This window comes from Nelumbo nucifera, chromosome 1 (assembly GCF_055504915.1).
Source record: "Nelumbo nucifera cultivar China Antique chromosome 1, China Antique-T2T, whole genome shotgun sequence".
Taxonomy (NCBI): domain Eukaryota; kingdom Viridiplantae; phylum Streptophyta; class Magnoliopsida; order Proteales; family Nelumbonaceae; genus Nelumbo; species Nelumbo nucifera.
This window is the reverse complement of record NC_142649.1, coordinates 75624209-75637697: the sequence shown is the minus strand read 5'-3', so window position 1 is coordinate 75637697 and position 13489 is coordinate 75624209. Positions and strand designations below refer to the sequence as shown.

At 34.0% G+C, this 13489-nt stretch overlaps 1 protein-coding gene and 1 pseudogene across 2 annotated transcripts; both read left to right on the top strand.

The window, feature by feature from the left end:
• Positions 1-1685: 1685 nt before the first annotated feature.
• On the top strand, positions 1686-3412 carry LOC104604964 (serine protease, putative (Protein of unknown function, DUF538)). Of its 2 annotated transcripts, none has more exons than XM_010269549.3 (2): positions 1686-2259; positions 2978-3412. In XM_010269549.3, the coding sequence occupies exons 1-2, from the start codon at positions 1794-1796 to the stop codon at positions 2995-2997; spliced, it is 486 nt and encodes a 161-aa protein (XP_010267851.1). In that variant the 5' UTR covers positions 1686-1793; the 3' UTR covers positions 2998-3412. The 2 variants fall into 2 exon arrangements, with proteins under 2 accessions (XP_010267851.1, XP_010267852.1); XM_010269550.2 differs by lacking the exon at positions 2978-3412 and adding an exon at positions 2646-2930 and having other exon boundaries at positions 1687-2259.
• Positions 3413-10078: 6666 nt separating this feature from the next.
• LOC104605012 (LRR receptor-like serine/threonine-protein kinase HSL2) lies at positions 10079-12294 on the top strand (annotated as a pseudogene).
• Positions 12295-13489: the final 1195 nt, after the last annotated feature.

Here is a 13489-nt window from a genome sequence, read left to right as displayed (position 1 = left end):
TCCGTCCTTCATTTCGAAAACGGTTAAAAATAGGAAAATTAAAAATCTTTTCCACTCAAACGATCCGTTATTACTTATTACCACACTCATGAACTCCATGCATTGACTAAAATACCCTTTTCATTTTTATTTCCTAAACAACATTACTCATAAAATATATGAAATTCTCAACTACTCAATCTCCCAACTTATTTTTCATAGCCATTCGCCATTACGTTCACCTAGTCCCAATTACCATGGATTTTGCTCCACAACAATTTTCCAGTCTATCTTGCCAAAATATAAAACACAAACATTGTTTCGATTATGCCTCCCCTTCAAACAATGCCATGTCTTATATCCAAGAGATATATATTTCATTTCTTTTTAATTGTTTTTCCTGCTATTTCATTCATCCTAAAATCTCATTTTCACATTTAAATTTTACATTTCACTAAAGTAATCATCTATTGTCAAAATTTTACTTCTGGGAATGGACGCAAATCAAGTTTTTAACAAGTTATTCGAGTTTGATTTACGAAAAGTTTGATAAATGTTGAGTTAAAATTGAGTTGTAAACTAAAGTCGTATTCAATATATGTAATTTTTTATTTGTATATAAAATTTGGCTCTCTCAAGCTTAAGTCGAGCCAAGTTCGAATAGTCATATAGGGATGGCAATTTTTCCCATCTCCGACGGGGACCCAACTTCCCCAACCCAATGGGGTTGGGGATGGGGATTGAGGTCCCCACCCTGCCCCAATCCCAATCTTATATATATATATATATTAAATGTTATTTATATTAAATATATTATTATATTATTTATATTTATATATCAAAATATATTTAAAATATTATTTATAATTTAAAATTTTTTATTTATTTTAAGTAATTTTATTTTTCAAAAATATATTGTTATCTAAAAAAAATCAAGGATTTGAGTCCCCGCAAGGAACCCTTCCCCACTAGGGATCGGGGGAAGGACAAATGTTATCCCCAACAAGGATCAGAGACAAAAATGAGAGTTAATTTCAGAATTAGGGTCAGGAATGGAAAATATGATCCCCACCCCGTTTGCCATTCCTATAGTCATATATTCATATATTCATCTTGGCTCGGGTTGAATCCACATGTAGGTGGTAGGCACCTTTTCATGGTGTTTGGAAGCGTGGGCGCTTTTTGGGACCAAATTTCAAGAAAAAATGCCCATACTTTCAAGACCTGTGTTTTACAAAAAAAAACGCTTCTGCCACGCAAGTAGTGAGCAACACTATGCTGTTTGGTAAGGTGGTTTTCATCACCATTTTTCATGTATGTGCTGATAAGTAAGCACCACATAAAATATACATCAGTCAACCGTTGGAGGAAACAGTTCACCAATACATGAAATGCCAATATCAGTAGAGTCCCAATTTTCAAAGCATGTCCAATTAATAATCGACTGAACCAAACAATGAGAAACGTGGGCATTTGTTGAAACGCTTGTGGATCCAACATGACACCGTTGTTTTTTAAAAAACGGCCACAGTTCTAAACGTTCCCCTTGATGGAATCACCGAAGAATTCTGCTCTCTTTTGTTTTTCAGAATTCTAATCTAATTTTGAAAAGGGAAAATAAAATTAAAAAATCGCCCAAACAAGGGTGTTTTAGTAATTTGATAAGAGCAGCCCTCCTTAAACTGTATCTCGATTCTCGAGTTTACAGATTCGCCCTCTCAGGGTGCAAAGTCCAAAATTCCCTTGACTCCTCACCCCTTCAAAGTCGAAACCTCTCCTTCCTTTCCTACCGTGTCTTCTTTTCCTTGGAAGCCATGGCGTTACCACAGTGTCACTTTACACTGTTTCTACGATTGTTAGGGTTTCTGATCCTCGTCGATCTTCATCAGGTTCATGCCGATTCAATTCACGATGTCCTGAAAAGTAAAGGGCTGCCGGCGGGTCTCCTCCCCAAGGCCGTGAAGTCGTTTACTCTCGACGAAAATGGGCGCCTTGAAGTGTTTCTAGATCAGCCTTGTTTGACGAAATTCGAAGGCAGAGTCTATTTCGATAGCGTTGTGAAGGGTAATCTCAGCTATGGCGAGCTTATAGGAGTTGAGGGCCTCTCCCAAGAAGAACTATTTCTATGGTTACCCGTTAAAGACATTATACTCGATGATCCATCTTCTGGTCTTATCTTATTCGACATGGGAGTCGCTCATAAGCAGCTCTCGCTCTCTCTCTTCGAAGATCCCCCAGAATGCAAGGCGGGAAATCAAGGGACTCCTATTTTAATATCAGGTTCTTGATCCAGACCTACCAGGATCTCTCCTTCTGTTCTGTTCACCATTTTCTTTTATAAAATATTAAGGGAATCAAATCATTTTCATTTTATTTCTTCGGAGCCAACTGGGGTTTTCATTTCTTCTTGACATGTGTTTCATTTTTAATTGAATCGAATTTTTTCCCCTCAATCAATTTATAGACGGATGCAAGTATACAACTGGTTTGAGTATTCACCGTCGTTATACAACTGGTTTGAACTTCAACTCTGTTTCTTTGTTTGGCTGAAGTTAGAATAGGAATCCCCTGATTTCCCACGTTTTCTTTTGTTTGGGTGTTCATTCTAGTTAATGGCATACAAGGTTTAACCAAAGACTGGTTGTGGAATTGCTGGTGTTTTGCAGAATGATGGAAGTAAGGACAAAGGATTTGTGATTCAGAGATGACACAGTTCCTTATTTTCAGTTGATTTTAATTTAATTGAATTATCTATGTAAATGTTATAAGGATTTAGGACCGTAAATATCTGAACTTGTATCCAACTTTCTATTGCATATTTTTTTAATTCATATTTTACCAGTTTAGATAGAGATAAGAATAGGTAAAGACTAAAGAGTTTGTTGGTAATCTCAAAATAAGAATTCCTAATAGCAATTGCCAGTGGAGCTGTATCGAAATTGGAGTATTAAGTTCTGGACTTGGACTGTATTTCAATCTTTCTTCTCATATTCAACAGGAACTGATGAGCAGTGGTGAAATACTAGTATCTAGCCTAGGAACCATTCAGTTGCATCTAGAATGAAATAAAATGAACAATCTGCTGAAAATTGCAGTCTGGTGTTTTCTGCAATCTGGTTAATGGGCTCTGTGACAAGTGGACCTTCCAAGTTTTTTCCTTTTGAAGCATCGAGTCTCTACTATTTGCTCCAGTTTCTGGATTCCATCATGCATGAGACGCTAGCAGTTCCTGCATTTACTTCTTCCCTAACGCCAGAACCGAGATCTGAGAAGTGAGAAGAGCCTCACCTGCCAACCTCTTGTGCTCTTTGAAATAGACTTTGTATCTCATTGACAATGCATTGGATCGATTTTTGTAATAGACTCTGTTTTGGTTTATTGGAGAAGAGTAACCAGCAGAACTCCAATTATGGATATTTTAAAAATCTCTCAATCTAAACCACAGGATCTGAGAAATGTAACTATCCATTTCTATACACTTCAAATGTATTCTATATACTTAAAAAATGTAATTATCCGGCCTTCAAAAACAATGTAATTATCCATGTCAGTACTCTCTCTTCTCCTCATATTGCTCCTCAACCCCTTATAATTTTGTGAAGTTTTTGAAATTTTAAGAAGTAAAAAAGGGGGTTACTTAAACTAATCCACAACCAATTCAGTTTCCATTTTATTATGAAAGTGAATATAATCACTTCCCCATAGAAGATGGGGATCTTTTTTACACCAACTTGTGCATCAGTGGGTTCTCTTCTACAATGCCAATAAAATATTCCATTTGGTATATTACTTCAAACTAGCAAGTAAACTCATGCAATACATGGGTTGTCAAATATGGTTTTTGGCATCACTTTGGGTCTTGTGTTGGCCCTTAACCTGACTCAGTACATCTAATTTATACATCTATAACTCTGTTTTATTAGAGAGAGTCAAGAAGAATTAAAAGACACTTAAGAGAAAATGAAGAATTTAATGGGAGGGGAGATAATATTAGAATTTAATAGCTAGGGGAGATGTTACAATATATATATATATATATATACACACATATATATATATATATACTGTGAATGTAGTGTGAAATTTTTTTTTGAACTAAAATTATCCTCTATTCTTTTGTTTGACAAAGGGTATAAAAGTTATTTTATTATAGTTTTAATGTCAGCTTTAATGGCCACTATAATGACCATATTTGTGTATTTCATCAATCTCTATTTACAAAGGTTGAAAATGTAACTTCAATTATTACTTTCAACCTTATTTAATCTCCTCTTATTAAGGGGGTGTTTTGTAGTGTAGATGAGAAATTGGTGAGTGTGGACTAGTCCACACCACCCTGTGGCAGGGATCATTCCACACCACACCACAGTCCACAGCTATTCTGAACTATGGACAAATTGTATGGACTGGACCAGTCCACACCCATAGTGGCATTTTATAGGTGTAGTGTGGACTAATCCACACCACACTTTTTGATTCCATGTATCTCATATACATTTATGAATGATCTACACCAACATTTTAAAAAACAATCGAGAAACGGAACCATTATGGCCACTGGTTTTCGGGTCGATGGTTCGATTGTCCGATTCGAACAGATGACCCGTTTTGACAAACAAATTAAAAAATAGAAAAAAATTAAAAATAAAAAACAATAAAAAATTGTTAAACGGGTTGACGGTTTGACCGCTCAGGTCAATGGGTTGTTGACTTTTTTAACGGTTTTTGACCAAAAACTGGGTTTGGAGTAAAACGAAACCACTTTCCTTGATGGTTCTCGGGTTGAACGGTTCTATTGTTTAGGTCAACGACGGTTCGAAAACCTTAATCTACACATTTAATCATAAATATCTAATTTTTGCATTTTATATGATAAATATATTGAAAAATGCATCAATGAATTAATATTAACCAATAAATATTAATTTATTTTATAAAAAAATAGTAAAATAATTAAAAGTATATTTTAAATATTTAAAATATAATTTTATTGATAAAACATTAAAATAAAAAAAATAAAAAATTAAGTAAATTGATATTTTATTGACAAAAATATTAAAATGTGAAACAAACAATAGGGTGGCGTTTTAGGGAAAGTGTGAAGTAGGAGATCAAAAATCAATTGTGGACAGTCCCTAACCATGAGATTTTGCCATGGATGAGAAATTGGGGTGTGGACGGGACCTATCCATGCTATATTGGTCGAACGTGACTAAATCCTGTGGACGGGACCGAAACCCATTTTCTCTTATTAAATCATATATTTAAGTTATTTTTCACCAATAAGTGGTACTAATTAGATCTATCTTAATATTTTTAACAATATAAATTCATACATTTTAAAATTGGCTAAAAAACAAAAAAACATTCTTTATCCAAGTGATGGCTAAGAAATTCAACCATTCGAATCAAATTAATAAACCTATGAAGTCATAGTTAGGTAATAAAATTTTTAAAATAGAAATAAATATAGAAAATTACAAACATGTAAAAAAATAGACACATTTATGATACTTTTATTAATCAAATAAAAAATTGATGTCATAAATTATTTTACTATTGGACAAAGATTAATAGTTCAACCTTTGGTTCAAATGTGTTAACATTTAATGTCATAAATAAATAATAATAATTAATAAAATATAAAAATACAAAAATAAAAAAATACATAAATATTGCAAAAAAACATTCATGCACATGTATAATATTAATTAATTATCATATTAAACAAAAAGTAAGTGTGACATATCATAATTATTTTTACACAAAAATGTAAAACAAATATAGAAGAAATTGAACACATCTATAATTCTATATTTACACTACTATTAAAAATATAAATAGTATTGTGGAACTCTCTTTTGACTAAAATCAATGTTTTTAAAAACCAACCCAAAAATGGAATTGATTTGGCTTTCGGTTTCCAAGTCAATGGTTCAACCATCTCTACAACACCGCTTGCTCTCTTCTTATATCTCTCTAAATCTCTCTCAAATCCCAAACCATTTGATTCATTGGTGTGTCTCAGATTTTAATATAAGATCGGTATTTGATTTCTCATCTCTTGCATCAAATTTTTAATTTCTTCATTGGAGTTGCAATTTTTTTATTATTACAACTGAAAAATAATCACAAAAATGAGAAAACTCAAAATCAAAATGGAATAACTAAAAATCCTAACTAATTTTGGCCATAGGGAATAATCGAATAAGATTTTAAGATATGAAACTTTCTTTTGTCATTTTTTATTTTCTAATTTCCAATTTTAAAATAAATAAATAATTTAGAATTAGTTTGAGAGCAAACCGAAAACCATTAATTGGGTCAAACATTTTAATAGTGAAACTTTCCGGATTAGTAGTTCTCTGACCATTCCAATATTTTTTTTTTGTAAAATTGCGGTTCAGGGCCAAAACAGAATTAGTGACCTGACTAGTTCCTGGGCCAAAACGGTTCGACCATTTGATCTGGTCTGGTTTTAAAACATTAACTAAAATATTCATTTTTTGAATTTAGTTCGTATTTAATTGTAAGGTTTAAATTGTAAATTGAATTACTACTTTTCACCTCTTCAATTCCCTCTATTTAAAATTTTCATTTTTCTGATAAATGAACAAAAGAAGAAAGATATATACTATATATAAAAGTGCGGATGCAAAGTGAAAGTGTTTTTGGACTAAAATTATCCTCTATTTCTTTGTTTGATAAAGAGTATGAAAGTCATTTTATTACGACTTTAATACCAACTTTTGATGGTCATCAAAATGCCCATATTTGTCTATTTATTACATCTCTAACTATAAGGGTTGAAAATGTAACTTCAATTATTACTTTGCACCTCATTTAATCCCCTTAAGTCTTATACTTAAAGGTATTAACTACCATTTTCTCTTATTAAATCCTATATTTAAGTTATTTTTCACCAATAAATAGTAGTAATTAGATCTATGTCAATATTTTTAACAATATAAACCCATATATTTTAAAAGTGGCTAAACAAATACAAACATTCTTTATCCAAGTGATGATTAAGCAATTCAACCATTGAAATCAAATTGATAAACCTATGTAGTCATAGTGAGGTAATAATATTTTTAAAATAGAAATAAATATAGAAATTACAAAATGTAGAAAAAATTAGACACATTTATGATACTTTTATTAATCAAATTAAAAATAAGTGTAATAAAAAGAATTTTTTATTGATAATTAAAATTAAATACATACTCTAAAACTAACAAAAAATGAAATTATTTTACTATTTGGTAAATATCAATATTTCAACTTTTTGGTTAAATGTATTAACATTTAATGTCATAAATAAATAATAAAAATTAATAAAATATAAAAATACATAGATGTTGCAAAAAAAAATTCAGGCATATGTATAATGTTAATCAATTGTCATATTAAACAAAAAGTAAGCGTGACATATCAGAATTATTTTTATGCAGAAATAGAAAGAAAATATAGAAAAAATTGAACACATCTATAATTATATATTTACATTATTATTAAAAATATAAATAATATTATGAAACTTTCTTTTGACTAAAATACTCATTTTTGAATTTAGTCTCTATTTAATTGTGAGGTTTAAATTATAAATTGAACTACTATTTTTCACACCATTCAATTCCCTCTATTTAAATCTCACATTTTTTGATAAATAAACAAAAAAACACACACCAAAAAGATAAAATATTATAAAAAGAAGAATCTAACAAGTAGGTAGACCTGTCAATGATACTTGAAACTTCACAAGTCGATCCGATTATCACATATTTAGATGAACTGTTCATGTAATCAGATTTGGATTTTGCAATATGCATTCAATTAATAATAAAAAGCAAAAAACATATAAAAACAAAATAAAATAAAAATACGTATTTATAGAAGTTTTTGGATTCATTATTACTATCATTATCATCATTTAGAATTTTGTGTGTATAATTTAAAAAAAAATGTTCTTATTAAAAAAAATAATTTATCAGAAAAAATTAAGACAAGATAGGAGGAGGATGTGGCGTGTATGAACATTGAGATGAAAAGACTCTTGGTCTCTCTTCTCCTTCTAGATATAATTGGTAATTCGTGTGGGTTTCTGATTACTTTAGTTTTTAGGTACTTTTTGGGCACCATAAAAATTGCCATAATGCCATATCTATACTGAAGATGAATTTGTTCTTTGTGCTCTTTTAGTTTGTGATCATGCTGAAGTGTGCTAAGCTGTAATTCTTTGGTTTTTGTCATTTAACTGATTTTGCTAGTTGTTGTAGTTGCTGGATCGATGGACGCAAAGTCTTTAAGGACAAAAAAGAAGAGATTCTCTCTTACTCAGGTTTGCTGCTTTGGGCTATTTGGAATATCAGAAACAAATTTGTTTTTGGAAGCTCTATTTCGGATCTGTCCAACTTTGATTTATGTGAATACGATGGTGAAAGAAAAGAATATGATTTATTGGCCAGGATGGCATCCTTCTTCCCATGTTCATGAGATCTCAGAATCAGTCTCTTTTTGACAGACCCATTCGGTTGGATGTCTTACGCTCAATTTAAAAGGAGTACAAATATAAATATGTACACTGCAAATACATACAGAATAATAAATAATATATTATATATATAATGCATATTTATTAATTTATAATATATAAAAAGTATAAAATATATTTATAATATACATAATATATATATATATGTGTGTGTGTATATCGGTCTGTTTGGTTAATTGTAGGTTTTCTATTTTGGTTAACTGAAACCGAATTGATACCTTTGGTGTATTTAAAATACTGAATCAACCGATTTAGCTTCATTCGGTTCTATTTTTCGATTTTTCTTGCTCACCCCTAATATAAAATACAAGGTTTTGCACTCTACATATTTATATTTGTATTCTTTCCAAATTGAGTCTTAAGGTTAGTATTGATCGGAAGTTTTCTTGAGGGAGGTAAAACAGGTTTTGGGGCAGCAATTAGGAATCATAAAGGCTGGGTTATTGCTGCTCATGTTGGTAAAAAAGTTGGTTTTGTCACCCACTTTTGAAAGGAAAATATCTGGTAAAGGACCTTCAAGCGTCTCAAGTCATTGTGGAAAGTCCTTGCCTGAATTTAATCCAAGCTCTAAATAGTGGAAATAGTGAAATGACAAAAGATGTTTTATTTCTGTGTCAAGACATCCTGGAGTCCATAAAGTTTATACCTTTTAGCTTCTATTTTGTAAAGAGATAATTTACAAAGTTTCCCATTATCTAGATAAAAGAGGTCTAGTAGAGTTTGGCCTTTTTTACTTGAACTACCCAATTTCGTTGAGGGATCTTATAAGCCAAGGCTCTGATAGACCCTCTTAATATGGGTTGCATTTTGTATCTTCCTTTCTGTTTCTGGTTTATACATTGTGCAGTTTACCAAAAAAAATAGAAAAAAAAATCTATACTATGTTTAAAATGCAATTGCCCACATCAACCTTCTCGTATTGCTTCTCAACCCCTTTAAAATTTCTATTTATTGTAAATAATGTGTTTGCCTATAAAACAAACCCTTTAGAATTTACAATTTTTTTGATCTTTTCTAACAAGATGCATGGGTCTCTTCTTGTAATATAAAAATTGGTGTGTTATTGTTTGAGAATTGAGGTTATACTAGCCTTTGAGAATCATAAGGTATAGAAAAATCTCAACCTCTCACTTCATGGGAATTGAGGTCATGAAGTGAGACTTAGGGTCATAAAATGACACATGTGCCAATACAAGAGGGGTTGTGTGGTAGTTCATTCCCATAGCATAAAGTCTAGTCACACGTACACACACATTTCCACTCTCAAATAGAATATTTCTTCGTTTACCCACTTTTAGAAAAAGTAATAACTTTAAACACATGGTTACCCTACCATACAAAAAGTGTTAATTCAGAGTTAATTTTAGACACATCGCTATTTATAAAAAAAAAGTATCCACCCTAAAGGATATGGGTGGCTCATATTAATCTTTGTAATTCAATTCCCGAACTTAAATAAAAGAGTACTTGTAAAGACTTTTAAATTATAAATATAATCTGATCTAATTATTTAAAATAAGTGTCACTCTCTTAAATTATCCTTACTGTTTATAATAAACGGAATTTCGAATTTGCCCTTCACTATTAATCAAATTTTCAAAATAAAAATCTCTGATTTCCAAATTTTTTCAAAGCTTTACTTGATACCAACTGTCACTAGCGCTATTCAACGAGTCCCCGGTTTTCTGTTGGAAGTTGCAGCGGTCCCGGTATATGCCTGATCCCTTTTTTCCGGCAAACTGTGTGTTTTGGGACTAAGAACTGGTTCGACGACATGGTTTTCCGTTTATCAGACTGGTGAGCTGCTGTGGGGAATAAATCGCCACTGCAACTCCATCCTCTCTCTCTCTCAAGCCTTCCTGCCAGTCTTCCCCACTTCTGATTTGTCAGTTTTTTTCCTCTTATTTTCCATATTTCAAATCCAAGGTTAGGCATAGAAATTCAGCATATTTCTAGTAAATCAATCAATGATTTCTTTTGTTCCTTCCGGTCAATTTGGGAGGCTTCCACTTCCCGATGTGCATTGAACTAAAAGTTTATTGTGTATCCTCCGAACCCAGAACAGAGCAGCGGCGGCTACCCCTTCACACCGACCTTCTCTCCCTTTTTCTTCTGATATTCTTTCTTCTTCTTCTTCTTCTTCTTCTTCTTCCCCCTTTTCCTTCCTCTGTTTCATTTCCGCCGCTGCAACCAATTCCTCTTGTTTTTCGTTTTTCCTCTGTCATCGCCACTGTTGAGAGCTGCCGGATTGATTCACTCTCTCTCTCTCTTCTCCTTCTTCTTCTTCCTCTTTCTCTCTGTCTCGCTGACCTTCTTCTCTCTTGTCTCGAGGGACAACAACAATGGTTCTGCTTTTGTTGCTTCTGGTTGTCTCTCTGAACCAGGAAGGTCTGTATCTTCAACAAGTCAAACTCGGCTTCGACGACCCAGATGGCGCCCTTTCCGACTGGAACAATAGACATGACACTCTCTGTGAATGGAGCGGCATCAAATGCGACTTAGAAACTTATTCAGTCGACCTCTCCAATGCCAACATCGTCGGGCCTTTCCATACTATCATCTGCCGTCTCCCTAACCTGACTAACCTCTCCCTCTCCAACAACTACATCAACTCCTCTCTCCCCGATGACATCTCCGCCTGTGAGAAACTGCAGCACTTGGACCTCTCGGAGAACTACCTTGTGGGTCCAATCCCGACCATGATTGCTAACATTACAACTCTTCGTAGCCTCGTCCTGAGCAGAAACAATTTCTCCGACGATATTCCGGAGAGCTTTGGACGATTCCAGAGGCTTGAGGAGCTGGCTCCCATCGGGAATCTCCTCAATGGCACCATACCTTCAGTTCTTGTAAATTTTTTCACTCTTAGAGTGCTTAATCTGGCTTACAACCCGTTTACACCCAGTCAAATTCCGTCGGACATCGGTAACTTCACGAACCTGGAATTTCTCTGTCTTACCCAGTCTAATCTCGTGAGTCAGATTCAGGTGAAATTCCAACGAACTTGTGTGCCATGGGGGCGCTAGAATAGCTCCTGTTGACCCAGAATTCGTTATCCGGAAAAATTCCAGAGAGCCTTGGTCAATGCCGAAGCTTAGAGTTCGTTTGTTGAATAACAAGTTATCCGGTGAAGTCCCGGCGGCGTTTTGGGGTCTACCTCATGTCTCTTTGCTTGAGCTTGCTGAAAATGCCTTTTCTGGTAGCATCTCTAAGACGATCTCCGGTGCCTCTAATCTTTCACTTCTATTCATATCAGACAACCAGTTCACTGGAAACATACCGGAAGAGATTGGATCGTTGGGGAATCTTGTTGAATTTTCTGGTGGATATAATCTACTTTCCGGAAGTCTACCTGCGACATTGGTGAAGCTGAGTGAGCTGAGCACGCTCGATCTTCACAATAACAAACTATCAGGTGAGCTTCCATCTGGAATCCAATCAATGAAGAAGCTCAGTGAGCTGAAGCTTTCCTGGTTGCAGCGGCAGATTCGAACTCAGCGACCTCCTTCTTCTTCTCTTCTTCCCGGTTCCTCTTGTTTTTCCTTTTTCCTCTGCCATCACCACTGTTGAGAGCTACCGGATCGATTCGCTCTCTCTCTCTTCTCCTTCTTCTTCTTCTCTTCTCTTCATTTTATCTCTGTTTTCTGTTTTGTCACTGCTGTTGCAGCAGCGGTAGCTCCTTTGACTTTCTTCACCTCTTTCTCACCAAATTTTTGCCCTTCGGAAGTTGCAGTGGCCGCCGTCGCCTATAACGATGATTTCAAAATCACGACCACGGCTGCAACTTTCAACAACAGCGATGAACAATAAGGGTATTTTAGGAATTTTAAAGGAGATTTTAGACAATTGTCAAAAAAACTTAAGGGTACCACAAGACAATATTTAAATAGTAAAAGGTATAGTTTACCAATTTCATAAACAATAGGGATAGTTTAAGAGATAGACCCTTAAAATAAATAAAAATTTTAAATTAAATATAATTATTAGATAAATAATAATGTATCTCAAATAAAACAATATCATTAAAAAGCATAAGTAAATTCTCTAATTAGCATTTGCCAAAACCAAAATCTCTTCATGCAAAGTGTCAATTGGCTGGTAAGGTCTTTTGCTATATGTAGTAGAAACTTGGATTAAATCCCACTTGCACCAAGGTTGGGGGTTTAGGGGGATGGGCTATTATATAGGAATGTCAATTGGCCTAGTATTTCAATGGTAAATTTGGCTTGACTCAACCTTATAGGGTCGAGTTAGGGTTTTGATTCTTTGATCCAAGTTGGTTTTAGGGTTTGGTTCTGACCCACCCCATGGGGATAGGGTTTTAATATATTGAATAAATTAATATTACATATATAATATTTTTAGTAGATTTATTGTAATTGAGTTCATTGGGTCAGGCCCTGAATATCTCAAGAATCGATCAATTTGGTTATGGGTCTGAAATTTTACAAACCCTATTAGGTCAAATTCGATTTTGATTCCTTAATATTTCTTTTTCATTTCTACCTAGACCCGATTCGGACCCAACCCGTTGATAGCCCTACCATTGGCCACTCCCTAAAGAATAGTCCCCATCCTCTCAGTTAGCAATATCTAACCCATCCATCTTAGACATGTTTCTTAGAAGATAACATTCTAGCCCAACATGTTGAAATCGTCTTGTCTTGGTACTGAAAAATGCTTGATGCCCACCCATGAAAGAGAAGAATAAGGAAAATGAGTGAGGGATACTCTTCTTCTGTACTTCCCAGATCAGCTCTGGGATAGAGAGTTGTTTGTTCGAGTCATGGTTGAGCTGGTCTTGTATGCCACTTGGTCGCCCAGTCACTGCCCAGTCACCTCAGCCACATCGACATCGCCCTACCAGCTCCGTGGCATACATCAACTCCACGTCCATGACCGGGCTATGTTACTTCCGCAGTCCCCACCTTACCCTCCCAACCACGTCGACTCCAC

What these genes read in the sequence shown, in the direction of transcription:
- LOC104604964 (XM_010269549.3), top strand. Translation starts at nt 1,794, where the DNA reads ATGGCGTTACCACAGTGTCACTTTACACTGTTTCTACGATTGTTAGGG. An exon ending in GACTCCTATTTTAATATCAG is followed by an intron (nt 2,260 to 2,977) that starts GTTCTTGATCCA and finishes CATATTCAACAG; the next exon opens with GAACTGATGAGCAGTGGTGA.